The following is a 24,891-nucleotide window of genomic DNA, read 5'->3' on the forward strand; positions in this document are numbered from 1 at the left end:
AAAGCTTCTTTCCACCATTGCTGACTTCCACACAAATTCTGTCATTAGTGGCATAAAGTAATGAGCTTACATGTCAGGAGTGGCTTGAGAATCAGTTGTATGACTTCAGACTCTCTATTGCCAAAAATACTTCAAAATGTAGGCAGTCCTGGCCCTACTGATGTCCTGTATAAACTAAGACTACCTGCTTCATCAGATGATAATAGTGAACATTGATCTCAACTGTGCAACTCCCATTTTCCCCATACTCCTGGAATTACTGCCTCTCACCCTACCTGGCCACTTCCGTTGAGGCGGAGTCCAAGGGAACAGGAGTCTCTCAACTATGAGGAGGGACATTCAGCTCAGGTGCAATCCAATGTAGTCTCTGACAGAGATGGCCAGGAAGCTCCACTACTATATATAATTCCTAAATTCTCTTTGCTTTGACTCTTTCCGACATGAAACAGTTACTGCTTTAGAAAGCTACCTCACTGCTCTTTATTAGACTTCAGTGTTACACCTTAGCATTCAGTAAAGTAGCACACTACAAAAAAGTACCTCAAAACCAGTCCTCAGTCAGAATTAAAAGACAAAATACATAAACTACTAGAAAATGACCTCAACAAGAAGTCAGGTTTTTATGAAGGAAACTACAGAACTTCACTGATAGAAATAAAATGTATGTAAAGTCTGATATTTATCTATAGGTTTAATGTACTTGTTTTCAAAATCTCAAAGGAATTATTTTTAGAACTTGACAAAAATGATACAATAATCACCTCAAAGTGTAAACAGATAAGAATATTTGTAAACATTTTGTTGATAAAAAACAAAATAGTTGTGTAGTATTTTGCATCCAACTGTCATGGTCTACAATAAAACTAAAATAACTTAGATAATATGATCCTGGCATAAAAATGAACAGAGATAGCAGTAGTATCATAAAGTCAGGTAATTAAGAATTAGTTTTGGGGGGCACCTGGATGGCTCAGTCGGTTAAGCATCCAACTTCAACTCAGGTCATGATCTTGCGGTTCGTAAGTTCTAGCCCCACGTTGGGCTCTGTGCTGACAGCTCAGAGCCTGGAGCCTGCCTCGGATTCTGTGTCTCCCTCTCTCGGTCCCTTCCCTCTCACCTCTCTCTGTCTCTCTCTCTAAAATAAGTAAACCTTAAAAAAAAAATTAAATATTACTTTTTTTAAAATACACCATCATAAATGCATATCTACAGATAGGTTTGTTTAATAAGTAGGGCTGGGATAATTGTTAATTTTTTTTAATTTAAATTCTTGTCTATACTGTATATAAAATATATATTCTAGATTAACAAAAGAATTAACTTTAAAAATAGCAACGCTTCTCATTACATGGCCATGCAATTTAGTATTTGTCAGCTTTCAAGTTGAGATATAGTTAAGAAAGTTCAAAAGGAAAAAACCTTATACTTGACTCATAATAATAATAACCGTAAACAGCGAGCAAAATTATTGAAAACAATTTGTGTAGAATATTCCATTTAAAAAGATAAGGCAGTTTTTTTCTTTCACATATAGAGAAGTAATTCAGACAAATGTGTAAAGATAGATAAATTGTTGACCAAATCAAAAGTGAAAATTGCTAATGAATGTACATATGAGTGTATGTTTAATTTGAAGTAAATGTACCCTATCAGTTTGACCAGAATCTTACTCCTGTTCTTAGCCTTTGACCCAGTGATTTCATTTTTAGAAACCTCGCCATAAAAAAAAAAATCCACAAATATATAGTTTTTTAAATTATCTACCATGATGATAATAGCAAACATTGATCATCGTGACTAGGAGTAAATTCATCATGGCCTTATCACCACTAGTCACCCAAGCATTCTTCCTGATAATCTTCTTGCTTGTTTTTCCTTTATGCTTCTTCTGTATTCTCCTGACCTGTTGTCTCTATGGAAGGTGGTTTATAATTTTATAAACATATTTTCCATCCTTTACTTCTCAGATTCGACTGCTTTCATGAAGACTTCATAGTAATATGTTAACTTGTATGGAACCTAGTACTAATTTCAGCTAAATGTACTTTGTACTAAATTTCAGCCAATATTTGCTAAATGGGCTTTTGTGTACTGTCTTAGAATTCTTACAATTTGTCTGTATTGCTGTGTCTCTGAAGCAATATGTTCTAAGTCCATAATAACAGCAGCTGTAATTTATTGCACACTTTTTTTAATGATGATTACTGGACTAAACAGTTTATAGGCATTTGTCTTATTTAATCTGTAGAATTATCCTTCACAGTAACCCTTTCCTTAGTCAATAATAACCTATGAAATACTATTTTTATTGTCCCTCTTTACAAACAAAAAGAGTAGAGAAAAGTAATGTGAGGTCACAAACTAAGTAGCAAGCCAGATTTGCACCCAGGTTTCTATGATCTCAAACCCCTTGCTCTTAGCTATAAATGCTATATGCCTAACAGTTTAAAATAAGAGATTGCCTTCAGAATTTTTAGGATATGGGGAAAGCATGTGTTAATAATTATTCCTGTGGCTGTTACCTTTATGAAAGCTATTTCAGGTTATCCAAGGATGAGTAATAAAGTGGGTGTGGTTTGATAGAAGTTATGATGGTCTGTGTTCAGGATTTTTGAAAAATAGTGGTTACAGATAATAAGTATGTTAGGATGTATATGGAGAATAATTGATTGGATGTAAATTATTTTAATAGTCTGCTTTCATGAGTTATTTGTGAAAAATTCTATTAATATGGATACTTGAGATAGTTCAATATGTACCCATCAGGGTTCACAGTATGTTTTCCTTCATTCTTAAATCCAAAAAGTACAGAAGGTCATAATGCATTTGGTGGCAAAACCTAACATGAAAGTAGTTGCCTTAGTTATATGAATACAGGACACTGCCCTAGGTAACACTGATGGAATTATACCATATAATGCATGTTGTGGTTTTAAAATTAAAAAAAAAAAATTGAAAAGTAATTCTGATATATATCTGGTCCTAGATATTTTGAATCAAAAATTGTTTTTGTGTATGCATATATACACTTCTGTAAATGTACATGCGTATCCTAAGTTTTCTATTTAAATCTATAACATTGTAATCAGAACAATCTTCATTCAGTAAAAACTTGGTGTTACATCCGTAAAACATTGGAGAAACTAAACAGTTCTAAATCCAGTCATTAATACTCCAGGAAAATATAAAGGTATTTTGAAAATCCATTTAATTACAACTTACTTTGTTTTCCTTACAGAGTAGTAAATATGAGAAGATGTTTTCCCTCAGTTCAATGAAGTTTTATCTTGGAGTGAAAAGGAAAATGAAGCCTCCAACAAGGTAAAGTTTGAAAGGGAAAGGTTTTGAAGAGTAAAAGCTATAGGACTATTTGTCTATTTAAGGATTTGGAGATCAGAGGCGTTAATCAAGCTTTTTATAAGTTAAGCTTTAGACAAAATCTTTGAGCTGTCACAGACATGGCAGGGGGCCTGTTGCAGATCAAGGGAAATTATGTGGGCAGATAAAAAAGCCTGTTTCCACTGCAGTCAAACCCCTTGGTGATTGCATCTCTGCTACATAAAGCAGGAAATCCCCAGAAGGTCCTGTCTACTGAAAAACACATTGGTTTTTCTCCACATTCTGTTTCTTGATCAGTCTCCCAACCTGGGGACATAAGGAATGTTCCAGGAAATTCTACACTCAGGAAAACAGCCTCTTGATGCCTAGCTATGTAGTTTGCCCTTTTCATTTTGCCAAATTTGGTAGTAAACCCACAGCACATAGGTAGCCGAGAGCGAGTGGACCCCACTTATAGTGTCCCCCTCTTCAACATTTGAATCATGCCAGCATTTGGTTTATTCCAATACTTCCTATCACAGTTTAATTTGAATTGCTAATTACATTTGCAAGAATACTTTTCTTATGAAACATTTTAATGAACTGTTATGTGCTTAGTTTGGGATTCTGTTACTGAAAATTTTCTCACTTTTGCCTACATGCTTAATTCTAAACCCAGAACATACACCTGTATTTCAGTTGACGTTTTCTTAATTTCTCGCAATATCAATAAGACAATGTATAGATCCTCTTATTTTGGCCATTTTCCTAGACATCTATCCTTCCTCAGCCAAGAGTATCTTCTGAGAGATTTCCCCACCTTCCCATAACATCATATAAGACTCCTTCCCTCTGTCTCCCTTCAGCGTATTTAAATTTGTAGCTGAACCCCTCATTGATCATTCACCTCTACGTCAGTCATACCCACTGAATCATCCCTCGTGGGGATCTGTTCTATATTACACATTGCCACCATTAAATATCACCTCCTTAACATCTAATCCTTCTTTTAGTTTTGTACAGTTGATATTTTTTAATATGTATGTTTATGTGTTTTTTCCCATGTGATTTAGTTGGGGATTGACAGCATATTCCGAAAAACATCACTGGTAAGTTAACTGCTGGCAGTTTTTGGATTTGAGATATTGATAACTTTACTAAACAATGTTATCGGCAGGTAGATCTACAGATAGGAAATGTTTCACCTAAGTGAAATTAGGTTGTTTTGTTTTTGTTTTGTTTTTGCTTTAAGTATTTTTAGTCTGAGAAGAAGAAAATAGATTTGCTTCAAGCTTTAGGTCCATTTCAATCCTATGTGTCCTACCTGCCAGTGCCTCTTAAGAGAAAATATATCTGATTTCTTCCTAGTTCTTTTATGAGTGTGGAATCCCAGCTTTTGTGGAATAAGCAGGCGGAATTCAGTTTCATATGAAGGAAAAGAACTAGCCAAAACTGAGTATAAAAAAAAAAATCTTAGCCTCAAACCATTTCTTTCCATATATGTACATTTTTCCATTGATCTCATAGGATCTAGCCAGTCTCCCTAGAGACTATACTGGATGTCTCTTTCTTCAGCCCTAGCTGTGTCTGATCAATCACTAAGCCAAACTGGATCTGCCTCTTAATTATCTCCCTTATCAGGCCACACCTTCATTCATCTGCATGGTTTTATTCTAGTCATCCTAAGTGTTCTTCATGCCTTTAATTTTATTTTTGTTTTCTAGAATATTCTCTACCCAACCACCAAAGAGGCTTTCTAAATGTGTTGTGTTTCTTTCCTGCATTAAAGCTCTTCAACGAATCCTATAGCTAAAGGATAACGTGCAGGATTGTTGGCACAGCGTTCCATGAGCTTCATCTCCCAAGGCTTTCCCTTTTTTACTTACTGATAAAGCAGTAATCTGTGATTCACCATACATCCCTTCGTCCTTCATCTCTGCATGTTCAGTGTAGATAGCCCCCTTACTGAGCCTTCTTCACACTATATGCTGCTCCCATGCCTCCCACTCCCATCCCCTTCCTGCTAATGTGGTAGACACAGCCGTCATTCTTTCAGGTTACAGCTCAGATGCCCCAAAAGTCTGATAACTCTCCCCTCTAATCATTACTTATTTCTTCTTGGCATCGATAGTATTTTGCACACATGGGTGCAGAATTATAGAGAGGACCGTTGTTTTGGACATGGTAATGGAAAGGGACAATGTCTTTATGAGAATCTAATGAAGGAAGCATGAAATTTTTACAAATTTCATGTTGACGTTTTTTTTCCCAAATTGTTTTTCATACAGGAATATAAAGAGTATGTAATTACATTGAAATATCCAGGTCATTTTAACAACACTTAGAAAAAGAAAATTTTCTAAGAAAACTTTATCGCATCCCCAAGTGTGCTCTTTCTGTATTTGTGTCAACAATACTTTCTCTTTTTCTCACTCTGCTGTAATTTATTTGTTTACGTGCCTAGCTCCTCTAATAGAATGTGTGAACCTTGAGGGCAAGATCTCTGTTTTATATAGGTTTTCAATAAAAGGTTACTGAGTCAGTGTTATTGGACATGCAGTAGTAGTTTTTCATTTGGTTCATTTTTCATGAGTCTTGCGGGTATTAAATGTTTATAATCCTAATGATGGAGACAGTCTAAGCCTTTTTACAAAGTATGCTCTTAAGAAAATGTGCACATATTTTTCGTCTTACACTCAGAGTTTCTGGGGGAAAAGATGTGTTTAACATCATGTACATGAAAAAGTAAATGACAGTGACCTTTCTGCCTTTCCAGAAATATTGTCGATCATTCTTCAGCAGTTACCAAAGCCTGTAGCTGTATTTTGTTTAAACTAGCATATTTATACTATTATTTTGATATTGCACATTTAACAGAAGCCTGAAGCAACTTATACTGAAATACTCCCATTTTGATTGTATTAACTCATGAATCAGGAGAAACCCACAGAGGCTTCTGATCATTTAATAACCAAACAAATACACTGGAGAACAGTCTTCTGGCTTTATGAATTATGTATTTTATAAACCTTGTTTTACAGGCACATTTGTTGTGATAACTTACAAACTCAGACGGAGTGGATGGCCAGTGTCTTTATCGCCCAGGTACGACATCTGTCTCAGCTCTCCAGCCAAGTAGAACGACTGCTTGTAGGAAATGTTAGTGGGATTTCGAAAGCCTTTTTAATAAGAGTCTTATGTGTATACTTTTATTTTCTCATTCATGTTTTTTTTTTTTGTTTTTTTTTTTTGTAATGCTTATTTTGAAGGGGAGGGGCAGAGACAGAGAGGGAGACACAGAATCCGAAGCAGGCTCCAGGCTCTGAGCTGTCAGCACAGAGCCTGATGTGGTGTTTGAACTTAAGGAGCCATGAGATCGTGACCTGAGCCGCAGTCAGATGCGTAACCAAGAGAACACCGCCCCCCCCCCCTCCCCCGGGCGGCCCTCATATGGTTTTTCAAACATACGAGAATCCAAATTGATCCATTACCCTTTGAAAGAGAGTTACTCTCTTTCTAGAGGCTTCTTTTTTGGTGCTCCAGCAACTCCTTACCTTTGGAGAGGTGTATTGCTTCAAGATGGTAGTGTAAGAAAGAGGGACCTGTTTACCAGAGTCCCACATTCATCTTCATTTAGAAAAGCGTGCCTCTTTCTTCTTGTTCTCCCCATGGCTCACCTACTTCCCCCACTCTAGCCTTTCCAGAAACAAGGACAGGAGCCCACATTTCTTTAATACTTACTCTGTGCTGGATACTTCAGAAGAGCTAACTCTTGTATTCTTTGTAACAAACCATGCATGACGTTGCTTATAGATGTTTGCTTAGCACCATACAGTTTAGTAGTTCAAACCCAGGAGTGCCAGAAGATAATACCTATATTCAGTTCCCCATTTAGTCTCCTCTCTAGAGGAGGACTCTGTCTTTGTGAGAAGGGTTAATAGTCTCATTAATAGGATTGGTTTTCTCCCCACTACCTTGTCTGGCTGAATTCCCAGAAGGGCTTCCCATAAGAGCATTGAAATTCACTGGTAACGATTAAGTTGCCACTCTTTATTACTGAGGACGCACTTCCCTGTTTCTCTTATAAGTGGGAAGTTAATTCACCCCCAAATCTGGCCCTTACTTGTTTTGAAAACCATTTTCTGTGTTCATTTAATTTATTAACCTTTCCAGTGGTTAATAAACACTGCTCTTCTCAGTCTGACGCTGAGGTTACTACCTGAAAACACATACGCAGGAAAAGACTTAACTTTTTAGAGATTTTTCCTCTTTTTTGTGCCTTTTTAGAAATTCAGATATTTAAGTCCTTAAAAAAAATGTAAACTAGATTTGAAGTGTTTTAGTAAAATTGGAACCCTAGAGTCAAAAGTATTACAGTGTCTGTGGTACAACTACTCTGATTTGTTTTTATGATTGAAGTCACTAGTCTCTGTGGTTGAAAATCAAGGTATAAATAGCCAGAAAGCAGAGGTTGCTCTCATGGACAGCTTATTCCCCCCTGCCTCAGCTATCCTTCCTTGTCCTGGCCTTAGGGATTCAGCCCAATTACTTTTCCTCTGTTCTTTCCACTGCTTAGGATTAAGGTAAACAAAAAGGCCTTCTTGGATTTAAGGATTTAATGGCTCACCTCCACAGGGAGGCAGAAAACTAGCAAATGTTGTTTTATATATATATATGTGTGTGTGTGTGTGTGTGTGTGTGTGTGTATACATATATGTTAACACACACACCAACAGTTAAGTGCTTCTTACAATGAGTTCTTACTGGTGTGCAGAATACTTTTATAATATCCATCCCCATTTTCACTCCTGCTTCAAAAGTCCTTTAGATTTCACCTGATGTGTCATTCTCAGAGAAACTCTCCCTGATCTTCAGACCAGTCAGATCTCAGGCTAGAGGAACCCTTAGTATTCTTTACCTCAGTTGTAGCACTAATTAGAAAGTACTGTGTAATTAGATTTTTCATGTCTGCCTCTCTGACTAAAATGTACACTTGAGGACAAGAAAGGCTCTGTCAGTCTTATTAGACCTAGATGTATACTTGCACCATAGAACCCAATCCCATTTACAAAATACATGCTTAGGTAGTATTTCTAAAATAAGACAGGGAGAGAACATAATTTGACAAAATTTCAAATAGATATTAGTGTGATACAATAATAAGCAACAGAAAGGAGAGGATGTGACTGGGGTAAGGAAGGGCACTAACTAGGAAATGTTCTCAGGAAAATGCCTTTCTAAACAGCTGACAGGTATGCTGACACCTGTCTGAAATTAGGGAGCAGGTAATGCAGGTATGCAGGAGTGGGGAGAGTATAGGGGCCTGCAGGTGCAAGGTCCTGAGATGTGGTCATAATCTTTGTTCCATTAACATCATGAAGGGCTGTGTGAAGAAAGATATAAAAGATGAGGAAGGTAATAAGCAGATCATATAGTCCCAGTTTATGAATTTCCTCTACCACTACACTTCCAATATCCCCTCCCTAACTCACTGATGATCAGTTCACTGATTTTAAAAATTACTAGTAATCATTAAAGAATTTCATTTTTCTACTAGGAAATCTACCACCCTCCCTGCATTTTACAGCCACATAAGTGAGGCTCCCTTCTCTTCCAACTATTTCTTCTGATTACTAAGAACTTTTCTCTAGTCATAAATACTCAGTGTGCCATACTATATGGTCAATATAGAGGAAAGGTGAGAAATAATCTTCAGAGAGTGAGGAAGCCAATTGCCCAAAGTAGAACTTCAACTTAATGCTGAGTGCTTACTTGAAATTTAAGGTTAAATCTGAAGTGAGATGTATCTATAAGAGAGAGCATCTTTCTCTCTTTCTTCATCGGTTGGTAGGCTCTCTCATAAAGCAAGTAGAATTGGGTTTAACCAGTTTGGGGGCCTTGCCAGGCAGGGATGATGAAAGGAAGCAGCACAGGATGTGGAGATATTTATAAGGAGGTGAGTATCCTTATAGACTGTGAAATCTAAGACGGACTCTGAAGGAAGTGGAGGGTAATGTGGAAAGTAGAATGATGGTAGAGACAGTAGAGAAGTAAGAGAATGGATTTGGATGTCTTAAGGAGTCTAAAGGGGTGAATGAAGCTGAATTAAGTTGTAAGAGGTCAGGGTCAGAAAGAGAGAGAGGCAGGCTCACCTCACGTTCATTGCAGCATTACTCACAGTTGCCAAGGTATGTAAATGACCTACGTGTCTAAGGACGAATGGATAAAGAAAAGATCCGTGTGTGTATGTATATGCTCCCCCACACACATTCAGATATTATTCACCCTCAAACAAGAAAGAAGTCTTGTCATTTTTGACAACATGGATGAATTTGGAGGACATTATGCTGAGTGAAATAAGCCAGACAAAGACTGCAAGTATCACTTACGTGTGGAATTTAAAAATGAAAGTTTAACTCATAGACACAACAAAGTGGTTGCTGGGTGGGTAGGGAGAATAGGTGAAGGTTTACACACTTTCAGCTATAAGATGAATAAGGTTTGAAGATCAAATATAAAAAATGGTCACTGTTGATACAGTTAATACTGTATTGTATAATTGAAATTTGCTAAGAATAGAACTTGAATGTTTTCACCAAAAAAAAAAAAAAAAAGTGAGGTGATAGATGTATTAATTAACTTAATTGGGGGGAATTCTTTCACAATGTATACATATATCAAATTGTCACATTGTACATTTTCAATATCTTACAGTTTTGTCAGTTATACCTCAAGGCTGGAAGGATGGGGAAAAAATAGCGGGAGACAGAACTGAAGATTTTGGGGTGTGATCACTGGTTATAATAATGAAAGTATGATCCTCAGCCATGTGATCCATAAAGTGTAGGACCTTTAAGATCATTTATAGAAAACTATGAATGTCATAATATATTCCTCAGATACAGTGTTTTGTACTGTTGGGGAAAATACCTCTTGGATCCATCTGATAAGAACTAGTTAGCCAGTACACAGAACACTGTGTATATCACGTCAGAAAAAGCAAGACTGTGTTTGCTCTTTGATTTCTCTATCATTTAACACATGTACTATATAAAGTGTAAGCATAATCCATAGGGTTAGTGAATTCCTTTCCAGCCAGTTTTCTTTTAGCTTTACATGTTGGGAACATCCCAATTATATAATATCAAAATTATTTTTACCAAGTTTAGGGCTTTGACATAAAAATAGCATTATGAAGCTTGTAACTTTCTTTCTGAAATATTTTATAATCTACCATTATAGATTTGCTGAGCCAAAATAAACACTTCACTAAAACTCAAGGGTAGATCTGATGCATATACACTCAGTCTCATAATAAAGATCTGCACTGTAGGATCATTGAAGATTAAATGAGATTTTATTTATATGTAGTATATATGTTGTGAGATTATATACACTGATAATCACAAAGTCTGGTGGTGTATGTCCCTCAATATAATCTTGCCATTATATATGGGTACACAGCAAATACTTGTTGAATCCTTTGCTATAAAATACATTAAAATACTAATTGAAATAAAAGGCAGGAATGTGCTGAATCTTAAGAATAGAGAGAGAAAAAAAGAATAGGTTTTAGCTAGACAGTTTACCAAAAGGCTTTCATTTCAACAGAACATCCATAAAGCTTATCATTTTATAATTGGTATTCTGTAGTTCTTTCATAGATTGTTGTCTGAAAATCAATTTCCTTTTGCCAACTTCTGGAAAGTTAATCTACCCTGAGGAGTAGAAAAATTCTTTAAATATTTTTCTTTTATATGCATATCTGATGGATTTATCACTCAAGAGCTTATATTTTTACCTGTGGATATTTCTCCCCAATGCAAAATTAATTTTTCTCCAGTCATATCTATAATTGCTCAGTTGGCCAGAATATGTAGTCAATAATTTGAGAACAAATGTGCCATACTCGGTTGTACAATGATTTTCAGTATAAATGTCTGTGTGCAAGGTAATTTCTTTGGAATTCAATTAGATGAAAAAGTAACATTTTTCAAAAGGTCATAAAATGAGGCTGATGTTTCTGATGGCCATGCCTTAGGTTGATTTGAGGTCTATAAGGTCAAATTATTTTTACACTAAAATTGTCTTTAGTAGAGGGAGAAAATATGTGCATAGTTACTTTGATTACAGGGCCTAGAAAAATAGACAAGTGTGTTATTTTTCTCCCACAAAGAGATTTGCCAGTTTCATCAAATATTTTCCTCCTTTTGATTTGATAAGTAGTACATAAGCCATGTATTTGAAACTTTGAATGGAGACCTCAAAGTTCTGTTCACTTAAGAGTTTTACATCCTCAAGCGATGCTGCTACCAGAGTCAACATCATAGTTACAAATGGCATTCTCATGGAAAGCAGATCATTTGATTTGGAAATATGGGAAAAGGAGCCAAGTGACTGTAACATGATCTACTACATAATAAAATAACACACCAACAGCGAGAAATTGTGTTTCCACAGCATGAAAATGACATATTGCCACCAGCTGGAAAGGAACGAAAACGTTCTATAACCAAAAATCCCAAAATCGGAGGTTTGCCTCTAATTCCAATCCAGCATGAGAGAAGTGCAACCCAAGCCAGGAAAAATATTGAGGTAGGTTCAGATTTTATTTGTTTTATATTAATTATAACTTTGGTTTTCTTATGTCGTAATATGATTCAGTACATTAATTGTTTCTTTGGCTTCAAAAACTCAACAGTAATCTTTGTAAAGCATGGTATACAAATCATATCCTGCAAGAAAACATTATGTATGAATAACCCTATGCTCCTCTTTAAGTTTTATGTCTTAAGTTTTCTTAAAGAGTTTTAATAATGTCATTGGCAGGCCAATTAAATATGCATAATGCCACTTATTTTCTTATCTGTAACATAGGCAACTTTAAATATGTATTCAGAGGTCCACATGGTAAAATTACAGTCTCAAATTAGTCATACAAGTTCACTTCTAACACGCTTAGGATGAGCCCAGGGCCAATTATGTCTGGATCCGTAGTAACTATACTTTCTAGTAACACAGTCAAATCCCAGTGGTTTGGGAACTGATGCGGTGTCGCAGTTAATTTAAGGAACTGCAAGATGACCCCTGAGCGTCAGTAAAAATGATGTGGCATCTTTCAGGACAGCGGCTTTGTTCTCCTTCTCACCTTGAGGGGCAGGGGCGGGGAGAACATAAGTAGCATCAATCTTCACTTGAAGTTTAGTCTCTTCAGGAAAGGACATGAGCTGTTTGCACTTAAACCTCATTAGATGCTTTGGGAATAATGCATGTTTCAGTGCTTTAGTTGAGCCCCTCCAAGCAAAAAAAAAAAAAAAAAGAAATTCTTCAAGCCTAGGTTTGGGACTGAGTGGTTTGAATCTCTCAAATTTTAAAAGACTAAAGCTATTTTAACTTAGTGATCAGATTTAAAATTTTTTTCTATGTATATCTTTCCTTGAACATTTATCCCAATGTAATATTCCTCTTCACTAAAAGATAAAAGCTTTGAAATAACGGTTTATTTCCTTCTGCACTTATATTAAAAAAAATTTTTTAAGCGTTCTGCACAATTATGGGTTCCTAAAATAATCTAGAATTTCAAAATTCTAAGAGTCCCATTTCCCAGGAACTCACATTGGGAAACAGTTTAAACAAACAAGACAAACCTGTTACCCCAGCTTCTCTGACATTGCCTTGGGATGAGTTATGGAGCAAAGCAAATCAAAAAACATTAACCAGTATCCAGTATAGGATTAGGATGATGACTAAATATATAGTATAATAATTTGTTAACTATTCTCAAATCCAGAATTTCAGAGACAATTTTTTTCTTTTTTATCATACTTAAGATCAGAAAACTGATAAACTCCAAACTATAAAGACCTTGTGATAAGCTCTTAAAATAATTCCATGAAATATTAACTGCTAGAAAATTTATGATTAAGCTAAATTAACCTCTTTGTAAATTTTGCACACGGGGTGATTCAACAAATTTGGCAGAGAAAGATTTTAAATGCTCTAGTGTTGGGAAAACATTGGAAGTTTAAAAAGCATTAAAACACTATTAATAGAAATTGAAAATTGCATATGAACCATTAAAATGTCACAGAATTAGATTCATGTAAATATTTAAGAAAATACATTTATAAAATCACTTTTGGTCCTTTGTTTTAAAAATGGAAAATGGCTTAAAATACTGCTAAATAGGATATATTCATAGTCACATCAGTGGATGTATTCAAGAATTGTTTTTCAAACAAGGTGTTGGCAGATTGGCAAATTTGGTGCTTTGGCCATTTGGTAATGCCCCATTTCATGTCTTGGTTTCATGAGGTTTTATTGAAAGTTGGAGGAGAATACCTCACTCAGGCAGGCAGTCATCCTGGAAAAATCCACTTCCAAAATTAATTGAGTGAATTAGTAGTGAGCTAGCTGAATAAGCCAGAGAAAGAAATGGGCCAGAGGAGATCACACACGAGTGCCAAACATGGTACTTAAGAATGCACACACCAGAGGGGCCCCTGGGTGACTCAGTCGGTTGAGCATCCTACTTCGGCTCAGGTCATGATCTCATGGCTCTGTGTTCACAGCTCAGAGCCTGGAGCCTGCTTTGGATTCTCTCTCTCTCAGAAATAAACATTAAAAAAAATGCACATACTAGTTCCTACCTGTGATTTGGCTACCTCCGGAGTTCATTGTACTCGGCCTCTTTATCTGCAAGCATGTAGGGATAATAAAAGGCTCTACCTCATATGGCTGTTGTGAGGATTCAATGATATCATAGTTGAGAATTTATTAGAATAATGCCTAGTACATGGTTAACATTTGAATCAAAAGAATAAGGAACTTGGAAGACAATATGGGATAATTATTTCAAAAAAAATTTTTTAAGAATATTTGTGAAACAAATAATGAGCAGTGAAGAATGATGAGCAGTTCAAGCAGGAAATGGTGATCTAGAATCTTACCCATTAAACACTTCTATATAGATATTTTTCCAGGGAAGACTTGCAGATTGCTAACAGACACATGAAAAGATGCTCAGCATCACTAATTATCAGAGAAAGGCCAATCAGAGCCACAATAACATAACCCCTTACACCAGTCAGAATGGCTAGTACCCAAATAACAAGTGTCGGTGAGACTGTGGAGACAAAAGAACCCTGGTGCACACTCCCCTGTTGGTGGGAATGTAAATTGGTGCAGCCACCATGGAAAACAGTATGGAAGTTCCTCAGAAAATTAGACATACTATCCAGTAATTCTAATGTGTATTTATCCAAAGAAAATGAAAACATTAACTCAAAAAGATAAATGCCCCCGTGTTTATTGAAGCATTGTTTATAATAGCCAAATTATGGAAGCAGCCCAAGCGTCCATAGATAAATAGATGAAGTGTTATGTATGTATACAGTGGAATATTATTCAGCAAAAGAAAATGAAATCTTCCATTTGCAACAACATGGATGGACGTAGAAGATATGGTGCTAAATGAAACAAGTCAGAGAAAGACAAATGCCATGTGATTTCACTTCTATGTGGAGTCTGAAAAACAAAACACAGAAACCTGCCCATAAATACAGAGAACAAACCGATGGTTTCCAGAAAGGAGGGTTGGGAATGAGCAAAATGGATAAAGGGGAGAGGGAGATACAGGCTTCCAGTTACGGAACTAATAGATCATGGGAGTAAAAGCACAGCACAGGGAATATGGTCAGTGATAGTGTAATGGTGTTGTAGGATGACAGATGGTAGCTACACTTGGGGTGAGCACAGCACAACATAGACTTGTCAGATCACGGTGTTGTATGCCTGAAACTAATGTAACATTGTGTGTCAACTATACTTCAATAAGAAAAAAGTCTATATTGCTCCTTAGTTTTCCCTGGGTAATAGATGCCAAGTAAGTCTTACCGTGGTTGATATTTATTTATAAACTCCCAGTCGTATCCCTGTGCTGGTTAGCCATCATTCTCATTAATCTTTCATCTTGGGGGAGGGGTATTTTGTTTTGGTAAAATATACGTAACATAAAACTGTTCATTTTAATCCTATTTAAGTGTAGTTCAGTGGCATTAATTACATTCACATGGTGCAAACATCACAGCTGTCTCCATATTTTAACGTAGTCTAATGAAACTTTGGAATTAAGCTAGGTACTAAATATTTCATCAGTTTTTAGAGGAGATGAAATGTATTTCCCTGAGATATATAAGCATAATTTTTTTCACAAAACTTCAAGTTATAAAATATATTTGTGAAAATATTTATATTCAGCCTGAGTTTGTATGTTTTAATTTCATGTCTGGATTGAATGGAATTTAAGAAAATAAAAAACTGTGTTGCATATTTTAAAAATTTTAAAACTTTATTCAATATTTGAAAGGTTAGCAATCATATCCTAAGTATAGGCACTATACTGGGTTCACATTCAGTGAACAAATCAAAACCCTCTGCTTGCATTGAGTCGACTTGGTAGCAGGGCATTCGGATAATCATACGAGTAAGCACTGCGGAGAAGAAGAGAGAAAGTTGGGGAGTTGTCTTTTAAACATAATTATATTGAGTGTCTCTTCCATTTATGCCACTCAGTGTCACACATAATACCAGATTAAAATTTCATCTTGTTTCAACATTCATAACTCAAATTCTCCTTCAGATATTTGCTTTCTAGATTTTGCACCTTTTACCAGGGAACTTTCAAAGACATTTCTTCAGTTCTTCTTGTGAAAAGAAAAATAACTTCTTTTTCTACTCCACCTACACTCTGATCCAGTTTGTTGGGTCTCCTTCCTTGTTCAGTGGCTCCACACTGCCATATGCTTGATTGTCTGTTGTTTGTTCCTCTGTCTTACACTTTATTCAGTTGTTGTGCTCTGATAATCTGCAGTCAGATGCTTTACCCCTGAGCTATATCCCCCAACTCTTTGATGATCTGATGAGAGTTCTGTATGCCAGAAATTGCCCAGTCATAAGACATCCTGAACACTAGTTAAGAAAGCACGCCTTTATAGTTCAGCGAATGAACGTGTGCTCTAATTCTCGGATCCAAAAGTGAGTTTTAATACATAAATATATATTTAATATTATCAATTTATATTTAATATTTATATTTAATAGGAATATATTTAAGTTATATATTAATACACATTAATTTCAGTATTTTCAGTTATTTCAGTATTTTCAGAAATACTGCATCTGCAGGATTCTAAAAGACATCGTGTGGGAGGAAGGATTTCACTGGTCGGGTATTAGAGGAGGAGGAAAAGAGCAGAAAAAGAAGTCAAACATATTTCTCTGCCATAGACCTGCTCAACATCTTTAATATACTAATATGTACTGTGAGTCTCAAAGAGGGGGCTGTAGTACAAGTATAGGGTGTGTCCCCAAATCCTATAGCCACGTACATGACACTGTAGGAATTACACATATACCAACATATGACACATTTAAGCAGAAATGAATTGGAAGAGGCAAGTTTGAAATGAAAGTCAATACCTCGGCCACAGCAACTTACTAGACTTGTCTCCAGAGGCCAGGGAAACAAAACCAAAAATGAACTATTGGGACCTCATGAAAATAAAAGGGTTTTGCACAACGAAGGAAACAACAAAACTGAAAGGCAACTGACAGAATGGGAGAAGATATTTGCAAATGACCTATCAGATAAAGGGTTAGTATCCAAAATCGATAAAGAACTTATCAAACTCAACACCCAAAAACAAATAATCCAGTAAAGAAATGGGCAAAAGACATGACACTTCTCCAAGGAAGACATCCAGGTGGCCAAGCGACACATGAAAAAATGCTCAACATCACTCATCATCAGGAAATACAAATCAAAACCATAATGAGATACCACCTCACACCTGTCAGAATGGCTAACATTAACAAATCAGGCAACAACAAATGTTGGCAAGGATGCAGAGAAAGAATTCTCTTTTGCACTGCTGGTGGGAATGCAAACTGGTACAGCCACTCTGGAGAACAGTATGGAGGTTTCTCAAAAAACTAAAAATAGAACTACCCTGCAACCCAGTAATTGCTCTACTAGGTATTTATCCAAAGGGTACAAAAATGCTGACTCAGAGGGGCACATGCACCCCAATGTTTATAGCAGCACTAGTGACAATAGCCAAATTACGGAAAGAGCCCAAATGTCCATTGACTGATGAATAAAGAAGAGGTGGTATATACCCATACATACAAACATACATACAATGGAATATTGGCCAACAAAAAGAATGAAATCTTGCCATTTACAACAATGTGGATGGAACTAGAATGTATTATACTAAGCAAAATGTCAGAGAGATAAATATTATATGATTTCACTCATATGTGGAATTTAAGAAACAAGACAGATGAACATAGGGGGAGGGAAGGAAAAATAAGGTGAAACTAGGGAGGCAAACCATAAGAGACTTAAATACAGAGGCCAAACAGAGTTGCTGGAGGGGTGTTGGGTCGGGAGATGGGTTAAATAGGCAGTTGGCATTAAGGAGGGCACTTGGTGGGATGAACACCGGGTGTTTTATGTAAGTGATGAATCACTAACTGCTATTTCTGAAACCATTATTACACTATTTAACTAACTTGGATTTAAATAAATTTTTTTAAAAAGGCGATGCGAGTCAATCTGAATACCTGAGAGACCTCTTTGAAGCTATAATTTAAGTGTATGTTAAAATGAATTTCCATGGTCTACCTTTCATTTGATTTTATACCTGTAAGATGACTGTATTGATCTCTTGGTCAGTGAATTCTGACATGCCACTTGTGTCAAAGTAAAGTTAGAACCTAAGTCACAGAAATAAGCTCAAAATAAGAAGCATGCACGTTTCTGTGGAATGTGTTTTCAGTGTAAATTGTACCGAATCCTGCTTTCTCCTGAGATGTTGTATTTTATTTTCAGAGTGCGAGAGCAGAGCTGGAACGGCTGAGGCTCAGTGAAAAGCGTGACCAAGAGCTTGGGGATGGCAGCTTAAGGGAGAGAGCCTCCATGGTGGCCCAGTGCCTGGAGCACAAGGACGAGAAACTTCGAACTAGAACCAGAAAACATCGGAGTTTCAACTGTCTGGAGGACACGGAGGCTGAGGTCCTTCACGGGCAACAGAAAAGCCAGAAAGCCCCCAAGACATGGAGGAAACCCGAGGACAGCAATGGCAAAGCTGTTTTAGACTCTGATAGTAAGTTACCATCAAAGGTTATTGAAGAACTTAGCCTGGTTCTGCAGCGGACAAGAGCCCTTCCAAAAGACTTACAGGGTGAGCAGGTCTTGCAGAAAGAGATAAAATAGTTTTGCAGATTATTTTTTTGTAATATTGTATACAGTGTTTGTGTGCAAACCGGAAACCAAACAGTAATTCATGGTTTGTGAGATTTGTCTAGCTATACATAAGCATTTAAATAGCATTTTAAAATGTATATGTACATATGTGATGTGTAAGATTATGTTTTTGGCCTGAACAAAATTTGTACCGTTTAAGTGTATTAACCTTGTGTAAGAAGGCATTGGGTTACTGTGAGTCAGCCAGGCTTTTACAGTTGTCTGTTGAATGGTGTAATTTATGAGCGGAAATCTCAAACTGTACTGTATTGTATAAAACGTTTTAACTGAAGCCTATGAAATTATATGTATCACATTTTGCACTTTGAGAAACCTTGTATATTAAGTTACCATGTGTTTTTAGGTTTACATAGGGTCCACCATATGGAAAAGGGAAGTTGTAAAGAGGAAGGATTTGTTTTAGTGGCTGCCTGTCAAACATTGGAGTTTTCAAGTGAAGCAAGAGTTAACAAAAAACCAAGGAGGTACATTAAGATTCGTTCTAGTTCACTATGGACCAGAACTTATTAATGAGGAACTGCCTATTAAGAAAAAAAGTCTAGTGACTGCTTCCCAAGGTAATGTTCAGCCAACAAACACGAATCATGGCACTGGCCACACTTACTTAGGGTGTTAGGGAACCATCCACGGTGTGCATTCACTACTCTCCGGTTCTTCGCAGGTGGCTGCTGAGAAGAAACTTAACACTGCATTGAAGACCTGGCATGGTTGCCATTTGCACTGACTGTTGCTCTGTACATTTTTTTTTAATTCCTTACTATGGATTTTGTACAAATTCATTATCACAGGGTTTTGTTACTGTGTTTTAATTTTTTTGTCATTGCTTTACCTTGTATTTCATTTCTTGTTATTTTAAGTAAGGTTGTGATCTCTTTCTCCACAACGTCGTAATTAACTGGAAGTATACAACATATGGCCATTTTAGAGTGGGGGATAGTTTACCCCACTTTTGGCAGCTTCCAGTTCACATTTAATCAGGTCTCTTTAAAAAAAAAAAAAAAAGTCTCCTCCTGTGCCTAATAAATGATAAAGCCCTCTGTTTTTTGCCTCCACGTTAGGGTCAGCTACTGAGTTGGTGGTTTTCCTCCAACAGACGATACTGTCTAAGTATAGTTCACTTTAGGGACAGCGCTTTTCATCCATTTCCTAAGAATTTTATTAGGTCTGATGAGTTTTGATTAAAATTATCTTATATAGCTAGGTCTTATTTCAGCCACTTATTTTACCCCCCTTTTCAGGGTCTTCTTCAGAATCTGTTATACGAAAGCCCATACTTTTGTGAGTCCGGTCATTGTATAGGAATGTACTCTTAAATACTCTGAATTTCTTCCTTGTAAAATACTGATCATTTCTATTTGGTGGTGATAAAATAGTTTACCATGGAGGTGTATATTTATTCTTTAAATCTGTACTGATTAGAATTTTTTTTTTTTTTTTTTTTTTTTTTTTTTAAAGAAACTGCAGGTCAGTTTATGAAGTAGGTGGCAGCGCTGGGGAGCCTTCATGTAAAGCAAGAAATCATGGTAGTTAGGAAAAAAACCTAAAACTATTATCCCTAATAAATTATAATATTTATGGGATGAGGCATATGAACTATAATTGACCATGGGAAAGTATCTGGAGTTTTTTACCTGCCTTCTCTGAAGATTTTTGAAACTTGAGCTTAGAATCAAATAGCTCTGGTTCCCTTCCTTTCCTGTATGTTTGTCTCCATTTTTCAAGAGTAAGATAAGGGCTAATGATGACATCTCATATTTTGAATAAAAATTCAGTTGTTTTACAAGTTCACTTGAATGTGATTATTTTCTGAAGTTAAAGGTTATTTAGAAATAAATCTGATCATCTTACCTTTTCTCTTTTTTAATCATTTGAATTTATTATATATACTTCAAACAAGCTTTCATTTTTTCCAAACATCATTATGAATATTCTATTATTTTAAGTGATTAATATACACAGATGTGACACATATTGATGGTCCTCTTTCATTTCTGTAGCCCTAAGATTAATTACGAGGCATGGATTTTAAATATTTGGCCTCTAAACAAATCACTACCTGACGATTTATCCAAATGGCATTGAGAATTCAGAACTAAGCACAATTGAAGCAAAATATGACTTGTGTACATTAATAGCTGCCAATTTGCATTGTTTAGAGGACAATTTATAATTCTAAAATACACGTAACTGTATATTGCAAAAGGAAATATTTTTGAAAATGCATCAAATTTATTTGAAGAGATTGTACTGTTCAGATATTTTCATGTTTGCTCAAACTTTTGATAATTCCTCTGGAGAAAAGATGATTAAACTTTTACCATCTTATGGGACACCCTGGTAGAGCATCCTACTCTTGGTCTCGGGGTTGTGAAGTGTGAGCCCCACATTGTGTATAGAGATTACATTAAAAAAAAAAAAAAAAAACAACTTTACTATCTTAAAACTATCTGCACCAAAACTTTGATAATTATCACTCATCAAAAGATAGAATTAGGGGCACCTGGGTGGCTAAGTCAGTTAAGCATCTGACTTCAGCTCAGGTCATGATCTTGTGTTCCATGAGTTCAAGCCCCGTGTCGGGTTCTGTGTTGACAGCTCAGAGCCTGGAGCCTGCTTCAGATTCTATGTCTCCACCTCACTCTGCCCCTACCCCCCCTCCCCTCCCTCCCTCTCGCTCTCTCTCTCACACAAACATTAAAACAAGAAGAATTAAGTTTATAACGGAACAGTTTTCTGTCGTGTACGTTTATCTCTAATCATTTGGAAATGCAAAGCACAGAAACGAATATTACAGGTAATGAAAGTTTATCTGTTTTATATCTCAGTTATTTTTATTGCAGATGTCCTAAGCTAGTATTGTATATTCCTATCCTCTCTGCTATGGTATCATATGTTGAATGTAAACTTAATTCAGATAACTCTATAGATTCAAGACCTTTTATGAATTATAGGATTTGTGTTCAGAATCTAAATGTCCTTATCTGAGAACTGGGAATAATACCTATCTGGTAGGCATTTTGTGATGACTAATTTTATACATACATACATATATATATGTGTGTGTGTATGTGTGTATAGACATACACACATCCATTGCATAGAGGTTTAATAAATATTACTTACTAACATATTAGTTTTTCTAGCTGTCATTTGGTTCAAGTTCTGAGGCTTCCTACTGGTTTTCAAATTGCCTCTATCAATTTTTTTTCCCTTCTCTTTTAAAATATGCACTAATACAACAGATTACCATAGGTCGTGGGCTGAACTGTGTTCCTCCAAACTCCATATATTGAATCCCTAATCCCCAGTACCCCAGAATATGGAATATTTAGAGATGAGGCCTTTAAAGAGTTGATTATTAGTATGGGCTCTGATCAAATCTGACTGGTGTCCTTAAAAAAGGAAATTTGGACACATGAAGAAACACCAGGGGATGTATGTGCACAGAAGAAAGACCGGGTGAAGACACGGCAAGACGCCGGCTTTCCGCAAGCCAAGGAGAGAGGCCTCAGACAAAACCAAACTCTTTAACATCTTGGTCTTAGACTTCTAGCCTCTAGCACTGTAAGAAAAAGTCCTATTGTTTAAGCTACCCAGTCTGTCATATTTTGTTAGTGAAAGCCCTAGCACACTTTTATGTTAAATAAAGATGTCAGATAAACAGAATACTTACAAGTATTGGTTCTTACACTCTTGTTCCCCCACATCTCAGAATACCTTGGTAACATGACATCAGTGTAATCAATACAATGTAATATTATAGCTATCATAATGATTAACGGAGGATGAGAGACCATGTGGAGCTGTAACTGCTTAGAAGTCAGCTAGCAAGGTAACTTAAATGCTGAAGTAATACAGCATAAACCATTGAAATTTTGCCCAGCAAAATTATAGCTTGGGCCTGCTTGTAAAGATTCAAATTCTATGACATCAAGAACACTCTTCCTGCAGAGAAGATGCCAACCCTTCACATACTTGAAAAAGAATACTGTGAATCCTTTCAACGAACAACTCAGATCTTGAGTTCAATAACGGGAATATTCACTAGACTAGGCAGAGACATAAAGTCATGTCAATCAACACAGATAAGCCAAACCATAATCCTACTGCCTGAGACTGGATCAAAATTAACCTTCATCAAATCAAAGTGACATGTGTATATCATTAGAGGGGATCTCATCTTCCCTTCCAGCAAACTGTCTCACCACCTTTTTCATCCCCTCCCATTTTCTCTCTGAACTCTCTTCATTCAGCCTTCTGTTCCCTGCCATTTACCATAACTGCTCCCGATAAGGTCGAAACAACCTCATTGCTAATTCAAATGGTCACTTTTCAGTCATTTCAGTCATCGTACCTGACCTTTCACCATCTGTAGCATTTGACACAGTTGGTCATCCCACCTTTGTGAAATATATGCTAGCATTGGTCCCCATGATATTTCTGTCATGTGGTTTTCTTCTTCTTCACTAGTCAATCTTGGATCCCCTAATGGATACTCATCTCTATATAAATGAATTCCTAGAGGAACTCATCTAATCTCATAGCTTCAAATATAGTACATATTCGTGTCTATCCCATACATTTAGTTCCAGCCTGGACCTACCCACTGAGCTTCTGACTGTAATTTACATTTCCACTGAGCGTCCAGCTGTCATCTCAAATACACTATATCTAAATCTCTTTATCCTTTCCATTCTACCCTCTTCTGCCCTTTCCAGAACTCAGGTACAGACAGATTAAGCAGATTATTCAGGTAATGATAAGCAAAGTTGGCATTTAAATGCAGGCAGTCTAGCTCAAAAGTCCACACTTCTCCACTCTGCATTAGATAGATTGTTCAGGCCACTGACCTATCTCACCTGAGAGATTACAAAAGATTCAACTTTTCTCACTTGTACTATGTGGAACAAATCACAGACTAATCTTTTTAAATATAAGAAAAGCCAAATTAATCTTCTTAAATATAAAATAGTCTCTCCTACCAACCCCTGAATAGGTTTCTATTTCTGTTAAATGGAATGTAATCTATAAATGGAAGCCCTGGAATAATTGGTTTCAATGTGCCAACTGCTACTTCTGTCATCTCACCAATCCTCACCTCCCTCACTTTGCTACAAGCATACTTGTTCCTCAAAATCACCAAACATGAAAATGCTTTAGCTTTGCAGGAACTATTCCCTGTCAGTAGCACAAAGTGCAGACATACACGTCTTACCTTCATTTATGTCATCAAATAGCTCCTTACCAGACAGACCTTCTCTAAACATCCCATATAAAATGGCATCATCACTTTCTATCCCTGTATCTTCTTAACATAGGAATTCATCACCACCTAACAATGTACATATTTATTAGTATATATTTTAAGTGTCTAATTATTTACACTAGAATCTGTCAGTGTAGAATCTTAGGTCATCACTATATTCCCAGCACCCAGAACAGTGCCTGTACCATAGTCTATAGTCACTAGTGAAATATACAGTAAATAAATGAAGTCATGGCATAAGGAAATAGTTTGAAGAAGAAAAGTCATCCCACCAAGAGCTAGGAACAATGGATTAAAAAAAAATTTATTATAAAGTCTATTGCTGAAAGCAGTAGGAATAAATGTGCCAATATTCTGAGGAAGTAGGAACATTCAAGATGTGAGCTGATATTGTACAGCTTCTCTTTTTCTGGGGCTATTCACAGAATCTATGCATAAGGAAATAAGTTGAAAATAATCTGGTCTTTGATCAAGTTGAGAGATGCTTTTCACAGATAAATCAGCAGAGATTTTGGACTCTTGTATAGCTAAGGAGGCAAATTTGGAGACTCAAGGGACAAAAATCCCAGGAAGGGAAAAATAAAAACTGACTATAGCTGGTTTCCCCTTTTAAGACAACTTACTGAATAATGATGCCTATGGCAGTAGGCTAATAAGCTCAGTGGGAAGTCTTCTATAGCAGAGTTGAGTTTTTTGTAGGCTTCTAGTACTAAGAAATCAAAGATTCAAGTTTATTTACTATCATGGAGAGGTTCCCTTGTGAACATACAAGCTCCAGTTGGAATCCTGAGAGATCCATATGGTCAGAGCAGGTATGAATTGGAATCTTAACAGAACATGGTCAAAACTGCCTCACAAACTCAATTCAGTTTAGACCCTGATTGGGTCAAGATTATCATCTTCCCCTACTAAAAGAGAAAAACATAAATGCTCTCTGAAGAAATATAATATTATGTAAAGCTTCAAAAAATCTTTT

The 24,891-nt window shown here is 36.3% G+C and overlaps 1 protein-coding gene across 3 annotated transcripts in view; it reads left to right on the forward strand.

Moving 5' to 3' along the window:
* Positions 1-24,891, forward strand: part of ARAP2 (ArfGAP with RhoGAP domain, ankyrin repeat and PH domain 2) — a 213,653-nt gene that overhangs the window by 185,242 nt on the left and 3,520 nt on the right. For 2 of the 3 annotated variants that reach the window (XM_042984793.1, XM_042984794.1), the window contains 5 exons: positions 3,239-3,321; positions 4,392-4,427; positions 6,360-6,423; positions 11,779-11,913; positions 18,215-20,067. In XM_042984793.1, coding sequence (XP_042840727.1) covers positions 3,239-3,321; positions 4,392-4,427; positions 6,360-6,423; positions 11,779-11,913; positions 18,215-18,598 — 702 coding nt within the window. In that variant the 3' untranslated portion in view covers positions 18,599-20,067. Of the gene's footprint in view, positions 1-3,238; positions 3,322-4,391; positions 4,428-6,359; positions 6,424-11,778; positions 11,914-18,214; positions 20,068-24,891 lie in introns of those variants that run through there. The other variant, XM_042984792.1, reaches the window with a different exon arrangement.

Source organism: Panthera tigris, chromosome B1, assembly GCF_018350195.1.
Source record: "Panthera tigris isolate Pti1 chromosome B1, P.tigris_Pti1_mat1.1, whole genome shotgun sequence".
Lineage (NCBI taxonomy): Eukaryota > Metazoa > Chordata > Mammalia > Carnivora > Felidae > Panthera > Panthera tigris.